Source organism: Chiloscyllium plagiosum, unplaced genomic scaffold (assembly GCF_037043375.1).
Source record: "Chiloscyllium plagiosum isolate Xiang-an unplaced genomic scaffold, Cpla_swu_hap1 HiC_scaffold_29, whole genome shotgun sequence".
Taxonomy (NCBI): Eukaryota; Metazoa; Chordata; class Chondrichthyes; order Orectolobiformes; family Hemiscylliidae; genus Chiloscyllium; species Chiloscyllium plagiosum.
The window spans coordinates 5808066-5825602 of record NW_028270167.1 but is presented as its reverse complement, the minus strand read 5'-3'; the positions used below and the strand labels follow the sequence as shown (position 1 = coordinate 5825602).

Sequence of the window (17537 nt, the reverse complement as noted above, 5' to 3'; positions counted from 1 at the left end):
CACCCCTGTCTGTCCCATTATTTCAGAAACCCTCTTGCTGATAATCAGCAAGGTCGCGGTTACGGTGCTATGGGGGAGTAAGTAGTGTCTTGTCTCTGAACCAGGGGGCCTGGAATAGAGTTCCACCTGTTTTGGAGGTGTGGAGCACCATGTCTGATTAGAATATTAAAGTTAAAAATCACACAACACCAGGTTAAAGTCCAACAGGTTTAATTGGAAGCAGGAGAAAGTGAGGTTTGCAGATGCTGGAGATCAGAGCTGAAAATGTGTTGCTGGAAAAGCGCAGCAGGTCAGGCAGCATCCAGGGAACAGGAGAATCGACGTTTCGAGCACAGGCCCTTCTTCAGGAATGAGCAGAGAGTGTTCAGCAGGAGAAGATAAAAGGTAGGGAGGAGGGACTTGGAGGAGGGGCGTTGGAAATGTGATAGGTGGAAAGAGGTCAAGGTGAGGGTGATAGGTCGGAGTAGGATGGAGGCGGAGAGGTCAAGAAGAAGACTGCAGGTCAGGAAGGCGGTGCCGGGCTGGAGGGATCCGGCTGAGACAAGGTGGGGGGAGGGGGGATGAAGAAACTGGTGAAGTCCAAGTTCATCCCCTGCGGTTGGAGGGTTCCCAGTCGGAAGATAAGACGCTCCTCCTCCGACCGTCGGGTTGTTGTGGTTTGGCGGTGGATGAGTCCAATGACCTGCATATCCTCGGTGGAGTGGGAGGGGGAGTTGAAATGCTGTGGAAAGGAGATATGGCTGTGGTAACGAGTCTGCTTCAGAATGTGGCTGAAGAGCTTCTGTGCAGAGGAGATGACCTGGGGTGTGCAGTGAGAGAGGGACTCACTGAAATCTTTGTAGAGAGAGGCAGAGAGCTTCTTCAAGGAAGGCATCCTTGTAAGAGGATTCGCAGTAGGTTGAAATCTTCGAGGAGAAAGTGAGGTCTGCAGATGCTGGTGATCAAAGTTGAAACTTTATTGCTGGAACAGCACAGCAGGTCAGGCAGCACCCCCCAGGTCATCTCCTCTGCACAGAAGCTCTTCAGCCACATTCTGAAGCAGACTCGTTACCACAGCCATATCTCCTTTCCACAGCATTTCAACTCCCCCTCCCACTCCACCGAGGATATGCAGGTCATTGGACTCATCCACCGCCAAACCACAGCAACGCGACGGTCGGAGGAGGAGCGTCTTATCTTCCGACTGGGAACCCTCCAACCACAGGGGATGAACTTGGACTTCACCAGTTTCTTCATCCCCCCTCCCCCCACCTTGTCTCAGCCGGATCCCTCCAGCCCGGCACCGCCTTCCTGACCTGCAGTCTTCTTCTTGACCTCTCCGCCTCCATCCTACTCCGACCTGTCACCCTCACCTTGACCTCTTTCCACCTATCACATTTCCAACGCCCCTCCTCCAAGTCCCTCCTCCCTACCTTTTATCTTCTCCTGCTGAACACTCTCTGCTCATTCCTGAAGAAGGGCCTGTGCTCGAAACGTCGAATCTCCTGTTCCCTGGATGCTGCCTGACCTGCTGTGCTGTTCCAGCAATAAAGTTTCAACTTTGATCTCCAACATCTGCAGACCTCACTTTCGGGCATAAGCCCTTCTTCAGGAATTCCTGAAGAAGGGCTTATGCCCGAAACGTCGATTCTCCTGTTCCCTTAATTGGAAGCACACTAGTGAAGGAGCACCTGATGAAGGAGCAGTGCTCCGAAAGCTAGTGCTTCCAAATAAACCTGTTGGACTGTAACCTGGTGTTGTGTGATTTTTAACGTTGTACACCCCAGTCCAACACCGGCTCCTCCAAATTATGATTAAACATATTCGTTTAAAAAGTATCATTCTCACCAATTGCTTGCAATTTACTTAGTGAAAGGATGATCGCGTTGCTAAATGAAGGTGCTCTCTCAGGGTTTATTTACCCTTTTTTGCTCCTGACAAGAAGTCGAAATTGTTCAGATTTCATTCACAATTTTTCAAATGTGTTTTTCATGTGGTTTTGTGGTTTTCTTTCTCAAATGCGTATTCCTACACACAATTTAACAACTACGTATCAGTTTATATTCAGAAAGGATTTTTTTTTTTAAAAAAGCCTTTAATACAGAGAGAAAATTCGGAACTGAAAAACCAGTGATGTAATCATGTCTGAGAAAGCCGAGTAGTCCGGTTCTCTAATAGATAGTGCCTAGCAGTTTGCCATCTTATGTGTAGAGATTCACACAGAGAGAGAGAGAGAGAGAAAGCTGTGTGTGAGTAACTGGGAACCTAAAGATGACTTCAGGCGGTGAGTTGAGCAGTATTTTGCTTTAAACTAGATTAAGTATTACCGGGGGAACGTGCAGGGAACATAAAAACGGACTTTGTCAGAAAGCCAGTATTGATGTTGGAAAAGTAGGTTTTAAACTGAAAGTGTAAAATAAATTCTCTTCCATCCGATCCCCTGGGTCAGTAATGTGTCTCAGCGATTCGCTCCTTTCCACGTTCTGCCATTGGATTGATATCGCTTTGAAGTTTCGAAATAAGGGGAATGTTATAAACGCGGGAGACGGCAGCGTGACTTGCTGGAGGGAGGGAGGGATTAGGGAGCTTATTGAACAGTTAACATCAGGTCTCAACAGTAAACCGGTACGAATCTGCAGGGCGCCAGCTCTCTAAAGACAGCGATAGGTGATGGGGAACTTACAAAAACGGCAGACTTTTTGTCCAAGGTGCAAGTAATTTGCGAAGAGAATGCATTTTCAGAGAATTCTCACTGCGCAAACAGGCTATTCGGTCCATCGAGTCCACACCGACCCTCTGAAGAAGAAAAAAGTCTTCTCACACACACACACACAGAGTCGTCGAAGAGCATTTCCTACCCGCTCCAAACCCACCCTCTGATTGTTTACCCAATCCACCCAACCTGGGCATCTGCAGACTGGGGGAGAATGTACAAACTCCACACAGACAGAGGCTGGAGTCGAACCCAGAATCCTAGCTCTGTGAGATAGCAGTGCCATTACCGAGCCACCAGGTCAGCCACGGCTCTGAGGTTAGCACTGCTGCCTCACAGCGCTCGAAACCTGAGTTTGAGTCATCACACTGAAAACCTTTTGATCAACTCCCTCAAATCCCTTTGTAAATTCAAACTGATATTTTTAGCAGAGAAAATAACCCTAACTTAAAATATTTACGGCATAGGATCAGGCCATTCGGTCCCAATGCATCTAAACTGGTCTCTATAGCTCCGCCTGACTCTCTTCCCATTTCATTTCATCTAATGTCCGTTTTATTTCTGTTCGCTGTTTATCTAGATTGCACCTTTTGCTTTTTTCCTTAAGCTTCCCTTCAGACAGAAATTCCAGCCTTTAGCTTTGTTTTTGATGCTTCCCTCTTCCTGCATTTTAGTTTCAATAATATTCTTGTTGTGAGCATGTGACAACAGTAGAAAAGAAATGTGGGCTGTTTTCCATCGGGTGGAGAGTAAGGAAGGAATGTGTTTCTCAGCCGTGACCTTATTGAATGGCAGGACAGGTCCTATGGGCCAGATTATCTACCCCTTCTGTTTTCATAGCTATGATTTTTAGAGGCTTCCTTTCTTTACATGATAACGTGGCTGTTGAATGCTCCTTTCAGAAACGTGAATGCTAAGGCTCTAAGCAGTGCCATAATGTTTATGATTAGTTATTTCTGACCATGATTCATTCTGCACTTCACAAAAGTCTGTTTTTTTCCGGTTCCCACGCCCCCTTCTCCTTTCACTAGGTATTAGGTGTGATTACTTTAAGAAATATGAAAGAGAAGACGGTGTGAAAATGATCAAGAATATTTATGGCGAAGTACTCATTGCCCACAGTGATGGTAATGCCGGGCCAGTGCCAATCTTTGACCATCGCACATTGGCTGAACAAACAGGTTTACTTATTGAATTCACTTTTTAAAAAAATGAATATAGAGTTGCATCATGGAATTATACAGCATTGGGGAAAAAAAAATGTTGACTATTGTTTCAAGTCAACTTCCTGAGATGAGTAATCTAACTAATACCATTACCCAGCTCTCCCTTAAGAGTCCTGTAAACATTTTCTGAATATTCTCCTTCAAAGATTATTATTGAATCTGCTTTCACTGTCTTTTTTTGGCAACGCATTCCATCAAACATGTGTATTTTAAACAAGTACTTGTGTTTCCCTCTTTTTGGTCCAGTCTTTGTGAAAAGCATCCTAATTGATTGTGTCCCGACACAGTCATAGAGTCATACAGCACGGAAACAGGACTTTCAGACCACCCAATCCATGCTGACCATAATCTGTCACTAAACTAGTCTCACTTGCCTGTGCTTGGCCCATATCATTTCAGACATTTCTTATATATGTGCTTATTTAGGTTTTAAATGTTGTAACTGTATCCACATCCACCACTTCCTCTGGAAGTTCATTCCACACATGAACCACTGCCTGTGTAAAAATAAAGTTGTCCCATATGTCTTTTTTTTTAATCTTTCTCCTGTTACCTTTAAAAATACGTTCTTAGAGTCTATTATTTGCCTAACCACATATATTTCTTTGAATGGAAGGATATTCTGTTACTCCTGTCGTTGGCTATAACTATATACTTAACGTATATTTGATTAACCTTAGGCCTCACAATGAACTCTGTTATCTCAGGAACAAGTCAATTGTAGAGTCATAGCGTTGTACAGCACAAAAGCAGACCCTTTGGTCCAACTCGACCATTCTGACCAGATATCTTAAGTTAATCTAGTCCCTTTGCCAGCATTTGGTCCATATCCCTGTAAACCCTTCCTATTCATAGACCCATCCGATGCCTTTTAAATGTTGTAATTGTACCAGCCTCCACCACTTCCTCTGGCAGCTCATTCCATACACCCACCACCCTCTAGGAGAAAGTGAGGACTGCAGATGCTGGAGATCAGAGCTTAAAAATGTGTTGCTGGAAAAGCGCAGCAGGTCAGGCACCATCAAAGGAACAGGAGAATCGACATTTCTGGCATAAGACCTCCTTCAGGAATGAGGAGGGTGTGCCAAGCAGGCTAAGATAAAAGGTAGGGAGGAGGGACTTGGGGGAGGGGCATTGGGAATACGATAGGTGGAAGGAGGTTAAGGTGAGGGTGATAGACCGGAGAGGGGGTGGAGGCAGAGAGGTCAGGAAGAAGATTGCAGGTCAAGGTGGTGGTGCTGAATCTGAGGGTTGGGACTGAGAAAAGGTGGGGGGAGGGGAAATGAGGAAGCTGGAGAAATCTGCATTCATCCCTTGTGGTTGGAGGGTTCTTAGGCGGAAGATGAGGCGCTCTTCCTCCAGACATCGTGTTGCCATGGTCACCCTCTGTGTGAAAAAAATGGCCCTTAGATCCTTTTAAATCTTTTCCTTCTCACCTTAAACCTAGTTTTAGACTCCTCTATCCTCAGAAAAAGATGTTTGCTATTCACTCTATCTATGTCCCTCATGATTTTATAAACCTCTGTAAGGTCACCCCTCTGCTATTTCTGTGATTCATGTAGTAGGGCACAAACATCCCCGTATAGGTCCAAATTCTGCAATCTCTCTTCTTTAAAACCGTATTGCTTATTTTTATTCTGCCTGGCAAAATGTACAAATACACATTTCCAACTTTGTATGTGCAGAGGTTTTGCCTGCTCTCTTAATCTATCTCTATCCTTTTGCAGGCTCTTTAATGTCCCTCTTCACAACTTACTTTCCTATCTATCTTGGTGTCACCAGGAAATGTAGCAACCAGAAGATCTGGGTTCAAGTCCCATCTGTTTCAAAGGTGCGTCATAACACATTTGAACAGGTTAATTAATAAAGTCTGTTCCTCTTCATGTGCAGTGGTTGTGTCCCTATTTCTGAACCAGGAGGCCTGTGTTCAAGTCCCACCTGCTCCAGCAGTATGTAATAACTTTTCTGAACAGGCTGATTAGAAAATATCTACAATCAGTACCCAAAGTCAAGTCAGTTTTATAAATTGTAAATAATCAAGATGTCAGTAGTCATCATGTCTTGCCGTCTACAAATTGGCACAATTATATCCACTCTTCTGTTGCCTGTTGGCTAAGCAGTCCTCTATCTGATTTGATATGTTAGCCCTAATGCCAGTAACCCTTGTCCTAGTAATCTTTGATTTAGGATCCTTGCCAAATGCCTTCTGGAAATCTAAATTCAGCACAACCACATATTCTCTTTATCCAATAAAAACGAAAAGAACTGCAGATGCCGTAAATCAGAAACAAAAATAGGAATTACTGGAAAAGCTCAGCAGATCTGGCAGCATCTGTGGAGAGAAATCAGTGTTAATGTTTTGAGTCAACTGACACTTTCTCAGAACTCCTGATTCAATGTTATTTCTGGTATAGTACAGTGTACAGTGAAAAACATGCACCAAGTATCAGTTCAATCCATCCACCATTTCCTCATTAGCCATGACTAATTCCCTACACACTCACTCTTGAGGACCCACACCCTACCCAGTCTTGTAATTTTTTTCAAAATGTCTGTAGGTTACTATCTGTTTTATGTTTCTAGCTAGCTTTTTCCTGTACTATAACTTCTTCCTCAAAGTTTTATTACTGTTTTAATATTATTATTGGTCTCTTCTGACTTGCCAGGCGTCATTGTGGTATGATATTCTTATTCTTTCAACTATATGTAACTTTTAACTTCCCTTTGTTAGCCACAGATAGACAAAGAGAAGGATGCATTTAATTTCTTACATGAATGTATCTTTTCTGTGTAATATCTCCTTGGATATCTGCCGTTGCACCCTAACTGACCTATACTTTACTTAATTTTCTAGTTCACTTAAACCCAACAGATCTACTCTGATATTCGTGCTCCTCCCATCCTGCTTCATCGCATCCAACCAGAAAATTATTCTATTCATTCTTCACTCATACAATCACATACTTTATCCTTTAAACAAATTTGTACTTTCCTTTCAGCTACTGCATGTTATATGTTAGCAGGTTCCTCAGAGAGTCATAGAGATGTACAGCACAGAAACAGACCCTTCGGTCCAACCTGTCCATGCCAATCAGATATCCCAACTCAATCTAGTCCCACCTGCCCATGATGAATTCTTTCTGGATAAAGATAATTTTTCCTGCTGTTTTATTAGTGACTGTTATATTTATGCCCCCTTAGATTTGCAATCCCCATGCTCCCATCCCCAACCTTACGTTCACCCAAGACAAAAGTAGAAATTGCTGGAAAAGCTCAGTGGGTCTGGCAGCATCTGCGGAGAGAAATCCAAGTTAACATTTCGGGTCAAAAAACCCTTCCTCAGAACTCAGGTTTTCTTAGGAAGGCTCACTCGACCCAAACCATTAACTCTGGTTTCTCTCCACAGATGCTGCCAGACCTGCTGAGCTTTTCCAGCAACTTCTGTTTTTGTCTCTAACTTACAGCATTCACAGTTCTTTTCAGTTTTTATTTACTCCATTCACCCAACCTTCCTTTTAACTATGGCTAAACACTCAGTCTGCTCTCTGGAGTATAAGGACAGTCTCCCCAAGAGGAAAGAATATCAAAAACTGTTAATTTTGACAAACCTCTAATTTTTTAAAAAAAGAGTGGTCACAGGTCATTGGGTACTTCTGCATTGTCAGAGATTCACTGCTTGACCACTCAGCAATAAATCTGAGTGCTGGTTCTCCTAAACATTATATTTCTGTGCAATGATGCAAGTTACTGGAAGACAAATATGTGTGGGACACTATCGGAAACAGTACTTCCCTCTTTGCTAGAGGAAGGTGTGAGGAATAAACAGAATAATGAGGATAGCTTTTGATTTCCCAAACAGATTGAGACCAGAAACTGAACAATCTCCTTGTGTCACTGTGCCAGGCTTGTTCCACATTCTGATCAGTGTGGTAAATCTCCCATCACTTCAAAATCATTCACCATGTGTACATATGTATTAAAAGGCATTTTTCCATACTTTAACAATGGCATTACCATCCCCTGAATTCCCCCACCATCAATGTCCTGGAGGCTATCATTGACCATGAACTGAACCAGACTTGCCATATAATTATATCCTCTACACAAGCAGGTCAGATTCTAGGAATCCTGCAGTGAATAACTCCCCTCCTGACTCCACACAGCCTTCCAACATCTGCAAGACACACATTAGGCATCTGATGGAATATTCTCCACTTGGTTGGATGGTACAGCTCCAACAATGCTCAAGGAGTTCAACACCATTCTGAACAAAGTAGCTGCTTAATTTGCACCACATCCACTTTGAGGAGAAAGTGAGGTCTGCAGATGCTGGAGATCAGAGCTGAAAATGTGTTGCTGGAAAAGCGCAGCAGGTCAGGCAGCATCCAGGGAACAGGAGAATCGACGTTTCGGGCATAAGCCCTTCTTCAGGAATATGCCCGAAACGTCGATTCTCCTGTTCCCTGGATGCTGCTTGACCTGCTGCGCTTTTCCAGCAACACATTTTCACCACATCCACTTTCAAAATTTACAATAGCAGCAATATGTACCACATACAAGATGCACTACAGAAATTCACCAAGACTTCAACAGCATCTTCCAAACACTCAAACCTTTACAACTTGGAAGGAGAAGAGCAGGAGATATATGAAAATGCAACCACTTGCACGTTCCCCTCCAAGTCACTCACCAGGCTGAGGGACCTGAGAGCGGTGGAGGCAGAGTCTTTGTGTATATGTAAGGCTGAACAGATTGGTTCTCTATTGATCAAGAATCTAAGGTTATGGGGAAAAGGTAGGTAAGTGGATATGAAGTATATTTCCTATTTGACTGGTGGAGCAGACTTGTCAGGCTAATTGTCCAACTTCCATTCCTACTTCTTATGGTTTTATATATAATATATAAATACAAATCAAAAACTTAATAACTATATCTGATTCTGTCCACTTTTGTGATAAAATAACTTGGGAAACTCCACACCCTTCTGCAGAAAAGGGAAAAAAACCAAAAGGTATCTTTAAAAAGCAATTTTGTTTTCTGATCAAAGTTACTCTTCACTTTATCTGTTTTATTTGTACATGTTTTACTTTGACAGTAACAATATTCATGTTACATAAGAACGTTTAAACAGTTCTTCTACACAAGTCCATTTTGATTATTGTATTGATTTTCTTTCATATTTGCTCTTTATAAATGATCTACTATAATAGTATTTCTTCCAGCTACTTGAATCATTTTTAAATTGTATGCTCATAGCAGTAAATTCCAATGAAACAGAACCAAGCTATTGGTATGAAATATCACTTAAAAAAAGGATTATTGACTTTATAAATAACAATCTTTGTAGACTGCAAAGTGTTGTACAGCCAATATCAAACTCAAAGTGTCTTTTTCCAGAGTTGAATATTTCTGCTGGCATGAGTTTAGCTTGTGAGAAAAGGTCTACAGGAATAGTGCGAGAAGACTTGGAGGATAGCAAAGTTGTTCCCTTGTTCAAGAAGGGGACTAGAGACAATAATAGACCAGTGAGTCTTATTTCAGTTGTGGGTAAAGTGTTGGAAAAGATTATAAGAGATAGGATTTATAATCATCATCGAGAAAAGAATAAGTTGATTAGTGCTAGTCAACATTGTTTTGTGAAGGGTAGGTCGTGCCTCACAAATGTTATTGAGTACTTTGAGAAGGTGGATGAGGGTAAAGCGGTTGATGTGGTGTATATGGATTTCAGTAAGGCATTTGATAAGGTTCCCCACGGTAGGCTATTGCACAAAATACAGAGGCATGGGATTGAGGGTGATTTAGTGGTTTGAATCAGAAATTGGCGAGCTGAAAGAAAACAGAGGGTGGTGATTGATGGGAAATGTTCATCCTGGGGTTCAGTTACTAGTGGTGTACCGCAAGGATCTGTTTGGGGCCACTGCTGTTTGTCATTTTAATAAATGATCTGGATGAGGGTGTAGAAGGATAGCTTAGTAAATTTGCGGATGACACTAAGATCGATAGAGTTGTGAATTGCGACAAAGGATGTTGTAGGTTACATAGATAAGCTGCAGAGCTAGGCTGAGAGGTGGCAAAATGGGTTTAATGTGGAAAAGTGTGAAGTGATTCACTTTGGAAGGAGTAACAGAAATGCAGAATACTGGGCTAATTTGGGATATTTGGTCGTGTAGATGAGCAGAGAGATCTCGTGTCCATGTACATAGATCCCTGAAAGTGCTATCCAAGTTTATAGGGTTGTTAAGAAGGCAAACGGTGTATTAGCTTTTAGTGGTAGAGGGATTGAGTTTCGGAACCATGCTGCAGCTATACAAAACTCTGGTGCGGCTGCACTTGAAGTATTGTATACAAGTTCTGGCCACCTCATTATAGGAAGGATCTGAAGCAATAGAAAGGATTCGGAGGCAAGTTAGTAGGATGTTGCCTGGTATGGAGGAAAGGTCTTGCGAGGAAAGGCTGAGGGACCTGAGGCTGTTTTTGTTAGAGAGAAGGTTGAGAGGTGACTTAATTGAGACATACAAGATAATCAGGGGGTTAGATAGGATGAACAGTGAGAGCCTTTTTCCTTGGATGGTGATGGCTAACACGAGGCGTAGCTTTAAATTGAGGGGTGATAGATATAGGGTGGATGTCAGAGGTAGTTTCTTTATTCAGAGAGTAGTAGGGGCGTGGAACGCCCTGCCTGCAACAGTAGTAGACTCACCAACTTTAAGGGCATTTAAATGGTCATTGGATAGGCATATGGATGAGAATGGAATAGTGTAGGATAGATGGGCTTCAGATTGGTTTCACGGGTCAGCGCAACATCAAGGGCTGAAGGGCCTGTCCTGCGCTGTAATGTTAGATGTTCTATTAAAAATGTCTGGTCACTCAAATCCCATTTAGACCCCCTGTGGTTTTAATAACGCTGCATGAACAGCGATATTGCTGGCATCTACAGCAAGTTAAGTGACTTCTCATACCTTGGCATTGCTAAAAATCCATGCAGTAGTGATTATGGCTTTAGAATTATCAAAGTTACTCTGACATTGTTTTGTCCATTCAAGTTTCTAGTCTTTTGTTTTAAACAAATTGTCAAAGGAGCCACCAAGATGCTGAATTTCAGAAGAAACTTCCAATGAATCCATTAGCGCCAATATATTGCAACTATTTTTTATTGTAGCCGTGAGAAAATTCAATTTAACCTGTATTTATGCTTATTGTCCCATTGTCTGACCAAATAAGTCACTTTTACTTTGGTAAATGTATTTGTAATCAAATTTACGACCAAATTGGTTCTTCCTAATTGGCCAAATAATTTGTCCAAGTGGTGTAATTGTTCCCTCCAGGTTTGGATGAGCACAGCTAAACAACATACTTGCACAATTCTTTGATAACTTTGGTTAATCATTGAAAATTTGCTGGTGTATTTTTCATTGCAAATAACATGACTTTACATTGATAAAGTCCATCCAGTGTTACAAAAACTGATATTTCTTTGGGTACATCAGGCAATGAAACTTGCCAATATCCTTTTAATGTCAATTTTTGAAACAAACCATGACCATCAAATCCTTTCAATACAGTCCTCTAATCATAGAATCAGATATGAATCCACCATTATTACTATACTGGCTTTGTGATAATCAATATACAATCATTGTGATCCATCTGGTTTTGGCACCATGTAATAGATGAGCTACTTTGACTAAGTTTAATAATGTCATTGTCCATTTTGATCTCTTCTCTCAATTTAGCAAGCTGTGTATCTTCTTCCTGACCTCTCCGCCCCCACCCCAGTCTGACCTATCACCCTCACCTTGACCTCTTTCCATCTATTGCATTTCCGACGCCCCTCCCCCAAGTCCCTCCTCCCTACCTTTTATCTTAGCCTGCTGGACAAACTTTCCTCATTCCTGAAGAAGGGCTTATGCCCGAAACGTCGATTCTCCTGTTCCCTGGATGCTGCCTGACCTGCTGCGCTTTTCCAGCAACACATTTTCAGTTTGTATCTGTATGACTCCATTACTTCTCTCATTGAGTCTGTAATGGTGTTGTTTTATGGGTAATATATTCCCTACATTAACATTATATATAGCCAGGGATGTTTTTCCTGGCCTTTTTATATCAGTTGATTTATGAGGCTGTAATAGCTTTTATAAGTCACTTCATCAGTTTTACAGGAAATAGCATAATATTTCAGCTAACTTTTCATGCAGCCCCCAATCTAAATATTGGAGTGTTGCCTTTAGACTTTCAATTTCTGATTCAATCTCATTGTTTTGAAATTTTTAATTCACTACTTCTTTTACCACTCTGTCCTGATGATTCTATCTTCCATGGTGTCTATCTAACATATTTAGATGACACACTCGCTGATTTTAGTTTCTCCTGTCTGGAGTACTCGCTTTGTGAACCTTGCTTTTAATGGTTCCTCAGAATTAGGTTACCGTACCAACACCTTAGTCTTCAGTGATGAATCTCCAAGTTTTAGCCTTGTTTTTGTTGCTTGTTCAGCACCCTTTTTCGTCACTTCCTAAGTTTTGGTTAGTTTTTCTCAGAAACTCGACACATATTGGAACTGCTGGCTTGAACTGACATCAGGATAAAAGGAGTACCTGAGATTAACCTTTTCTACTCATAAGGTAAATAAGAGGAGAAACAATTCAAAACTGAGTTCTGAAACAGTGGAGGGAGAGGGAAATAGTCTCCAGAATTCTGCCTTGGTCACCAGATGAGAGGGGAGTGAAGGTGGAACTGGCAAAAGAGACAGAGAGAAGGTTAGGAGAATTTTCTTTATTTAGCTCATCAAGTTATAAAGATCTGGAATGCATTGCCTGAGAGAACAATGGAAGCATTTCAATAATAACTTTCAAAAGGGGATTGTATATCTACCCTTCCGATATCATTCGTCATCTCTTCATTGCTGTTGTTCCTTTAAAACCCACCTCTTTGGCCAAGTTTTAGGTGATCTGCCCCAATTTATTATGTGGCTTGGTACAATACTTTGTTTTATAATTCTCCCGTGAATTGTTTTGGGATGTTTGGTTATGTTAAGGGTGTAATATTCATTGCAAGTTGTTTTTCATGAAAAGCTAACATGAAGCTATGGGAAAGAGTTGGGGAGCGAGACAAATTGGAAAACTTTAACCATGAGCTGGTATGGATGGAAAGACGATTCTGAACTGCACAATTCTACAAACTATCTGGGCTTAAACATTCTGAAGAAGGGTCACTGGGACCTGAAAAGTAAACTTTGTTTTCTCTCTCCATAGATGTTGCCAGACCTGTTGAGTTTCTCCAGCAATTTCTATTCTTGTTTCTGAGCTTAAAAGACCCAGCACCACCTCACAACACACCCTTCAGAGCAGAAAACAGAACAAAGAACTGCAGATGCTGGAGAAACTCAGCAGGTCTGGTAGCATCAGTGGAGAGAAAGCAGACTTAAAGTTTTGAGTCCAGTGATTCCTAACATTCAAGAACTGCACTGATGATAATCTGGGTGCAACATGATATTGAATAATGGGTCCTCTGCAAACAACTGGAAGATTAGAAAAATACCTCTATAAAAATGCACGTTGAAAAAAAATAGTAAACTCACAATAATTAAATATTTTGCAATATATTAAAAGTGTATGTTTTCTGGAAATAACTAACACAAACTTACTTCCATCAGGAAATGATAGCACTAATTTTAATCTGGTGTTGTATCGAACTCAGCTGCTCAAAAGGATGCCACGTGGTATTCCCATCGTATTCCAGATTAAAGTCGCAGGATCAGACTATCACATGTACTGCACTGAGGAAGGAGACAGAAAGGTTGTGAAGTTCAAGGTAAATACCATTTTGGATTTTTATAATTCTCAGGATGGTGAGGTTGGTGGTTATCTCAAGAGGAAAGATTGGGACTGTATTTCATTGGAGGTTAGTAGAATGAGCGGTGATCTTTTTGAAACATATGAGGTCCTGAGGGTACTTGACAGGGTGCATGCTGAAAGGATGTTTCTTCTGGGAACACAGCTTTCTTTTATTCCTTCATCAGATGTGGGTGTCATTGACTAGGCCAGTATTTATTGCCATCCCTAAAAAGATGGTGGTGAGCTGCTGTCTTGAACTGCTAAACTAAAACAACTAACAGCAGATGCTGGAAATCCAAAACAAAAGTAGAACTTGCTGGTGCGGCAGCATCTGTGGAGACAGAAAACAGAGTTAATGTTTTGAAGTCCATTCTGAAGAAGGGTCATTAGACTCTAAAACATTAACTCTGTTTCTCTCTCCATAGATGCTGCCAGACTCACTGAGTTTCTCTAGCATTTTCTGTTTTTGTTTCTGGAAGAGCTGCTGTCTGTGGTGTGTAGGGACACCCACAGTGCTGTCCAAAGGCAGACAATAGCTGAGGAGATTGTAGAGATTGGTGGTGATCTTTCAGGAGTCACTGGAATCGGGGAAGGTCCCAGAGGACTGTAACATGGTGAAGGTAACAAACCTTTTAGAGAAGGGAGGGAGGCAGAGACAGGAAACGATAGGTGGTTTAGCCTGACCTCAGACATTGGTAAGTTTTTAGAGTCCATTATTCGAGAAGCAATTGCAAAGTATTTCAATGTATGTGGTAAAATAGGGCCGAGTCAGTGCAGCTTCATCAAGGGGTGGTCACGCCTGACAAACCTGTTGGAATTCTTTGATTAGGTAGCAAGCAAATTGGACAATGGAGAGCCAGTGGATGTGATCTATTTGGATTTTCAGATATCTGAAGCACAAAGGTACTTGGGAATCCTAGTTCAGGATTCTCTTAAGGCTAACATGCAGGTTCTCATAGCTGTTAGGAAGGCCAATGCAATGTTAGTATTAATTTTAAGAAGGTCACAAATACAACAGCAGAGAGGAACAGCTGAGGCTGGTCAGGTCACGTTTGGAATATTGTGAGCAGTTTTGGACCCCGTATCTAGGGAAGAAAGTGCTGGCCTTGGAGGGGGCCCAGATGAGGTTTACAGGATGGGGATAGAGGACTTGATATATGAGGAGTGATTGAGGATTCTGGGTCTGTACTGGGTGAGTTTAGAAGGATGGGGGGTGGGAGTGGATCTGATTGAAACTTCCAGAATACTGAGAGATCTGGACAGAGTGGACATGGAGAAGATGTTTTCACTAATAGGAGAGACTAGGACCTGAGGAACAGCCTCAGAGTGAAGGAACAACCCTCTAGAATTCAGAGGAAGAGGAATTTCTTCAGCCAGAGGGTGGTGTCTATGCAGAACGCATTACTGCAGAAGGCTGTGGAGGCCATGTCATTGAGTTTGTTTAAGACAGAGACAGATAGGTTCTTGATTAGTAAGGGGATCAAAGGCTAAAGAGACAGGAGGGAAATGGAGTCAGGAGAACAAAGTCAGGCTCAGGTGACTGTCTGTGTGGGTTTCCTCTGGATGCCCTGGTTTCCTCCCACAGTCTAAAGATGTGCAGGTTGGGTAGATTGGCCATGGTGAATTGTCTCATCACATCTTGGGATGTGTAGGTTAAATCTTTATCCTGTGTCTGGAATCCTACAAAAATGTCTTCAACCTCAGTATCCTTCCCCCTTATATCGCTCACTCTCTGCACTCTCAGACATACACATTCACTCATTTACTCACATACATGCGAACACATGAGAAGTTCTGGAATTTCAACATTTCTTATTGCAATGTAAGAGGTGGATGCAGTGTCTGGGTGGAGTTAGCTCTCGAATATTCCTTTTGAAAATTTGGAGGAAGATAGCAGAGTTTATTTTTGTCTAATTGTGCTTGGGAATAGAGTTTCTTAACCTGATTAAAGACTTATGTCAATTGGTTGACAGGATAGGCTGCGTGCTCTGTTGCTCCTATCTTGAAGTGAGTGATGTGAATTCTTCAAAGAGATGTTTGAGCTGAAACTTGCAGAATGAGTCCTCACCTGCTACTCCAGACCATCCTAATCTGGACCATTAATGATGATTTGATCTGCTCAATTGGAATGACTTTTAATTTTAAAATTGTGTTTTATCTAGGAAGGCAGTGCTCCAAAAAATGTTGAAGACAACATGAAGAACATCATCTTTTACCAGCAGATGTTTGACAACACATATTCCCAATTTGAATCTGCCTGGGCGCTCGGATGGTTCCTCTGCACTGAAGCAGCAAACAGGTCTCACATTCTCGGTCTGAAGAAGGTCGAGAAGAATCAAGATGAAATGATAGCTGTCGGTTTGGAAAATGTGCAATAAAGCACATAATTTCAAATCTTTACGCCAAATCTGAATCCACTTTGCTGAACTTACAGATCCTGCCAACTGTAATATTCCTGCTGAGGGTAGACTCCCAGAACATGTAGTATCAGCAACACCGTACACATTGGTCTCGGGAGCTACCAAGGATGGGAAGTGACAGTGGGGCTGGAAAGGGAAAGGGTGCAAGAGGGGCTGTTTTTCCTGGAGTGTCAGAGGCTGAGGGGTGACCTTATAGATGTTTATAAAATTATGAGACATGAATAGGATAAATAGACCAGATCTTTTCCCTGGGGTGGGGGAGTTCAGAACTGGAGGGCATAGGTTTAGGGTGAGCGGGGGAAGATATAAAAGAGACCTAAGGGGCAGCGTTTTCATGCAGAGGGTGGTTTCTGTATGGAATGAGCTGCCAGAGGAAATGGTGGGGGCTGGTACAATCACAGCATTTAAAAGGCATCTGGATGGGTATATGAATAGGAAGGGTTTAGAGGGATATGGGCCAAGTACTGGCAAATGGGACTAAATTAGGTTAGCATATCTGGTCGGCATGGACTGAAGGGTCTGTTTCCATGCTGCACATCTCTATGACTCTAAAAAGAGAAACAGTGAGAGACTAAGGGACAGAGCAGACCTCTGATTCCATTTCCCTGTTTAATGGCAGAAATTACAACACTGTACACCAAAGAAACACAAGAGTCAACTGTTTCATGGACAGCTGGCATAGATTGGTGCAATAATAACCTCCACTTAGTGAGGTTTAACTGTCAAAATGGATTCAGATTGGCATCCTAGCCCCTGTCAAACTCAGCCCAGACAATCACAGAGGCCAACTTCCCATGGAGAGAATCCATCTACCAGGCCCGCTGTCAAGGAATGGCCAACAGCATTCTCCAAGATCCATCCCACCCTGGCAATGCTTTTCCACAACCTCTACCATCTGGGAGAAGGTACAGAAGCCTGAACACATGCACCAGCCGGTCTCAAAACACTTACCACCCTACTGTTGTTAGAATACTGAATGGACTCTCAAACTCTTAACATTCAGCTGTACCTGTGTTTTCGTTTTTGCTGCTGTTTACCTATTATTTACTATCTATACTACTTACCTATGCTACAGGCAGATCACAGAGTTAAGTAAATAATAGGTAAATAGCAGCAAAAACAAAAACACTGGTACAGGCAAATGTTAAGAGTTTGAGAGTCCATTCAGTATTCTAACAACAGTAGGGTAGTGTTTCGAAACCGGCTGGTGCATGTGTTCAGGCTTCTGCACCTTCTCCCCAATGGTGGAGGTTGTAGATAAACATTGCCAGGGTGAAGTTGAGTTGAACTGATATATCCAGCTTTCTCTCTGCTGCAGCAAAAAGCTTCAGTTCTGTGTCACCAGATTGTTCCTTTCTCCTGGATT

General features: G+C 42.1%; 1 protein-coding gene across 3 annotated transcripts in view; it reads left to right on the top strand.

Annotated features, from left to right (window-relative positions):
• LOC122540506 (interleukin-18-like) overlaps nucleotides 1–17065 on the top strand; it is a 38411-nt gene extending 21346 nt beyond the window's left edge. For 2 of the 3 annotated variants that reach the window (XM_087976601.1, XM_043676369.2), the window contains 3 exons: nucleotides 3724–3873; nucleotides 13571–13728; nucleotides 15914–17065. In XM_087976601.1, coding sequence (XP_087832727.1) covers nucleotides 3724–3873; nucleotides 13571–13728; nucleotides 15914–16129 — 524 coding nt within the window. In that variant the 3' untranslated portion in view covers nucleotides 16130–17065. Of the gene's footprint in view, nucleotides 1–2160; nucleotides 2264–3723; nucleotides 3874–13570; nucleotides 13729–15913 lie in introns of those variants that run through there. The other variant, XM_087976602.1, reaches the window with a different exon arrangement.
• The last annotated feature ends 472 nt before the right edge of the window (nucleotides 17066–17537 follow it).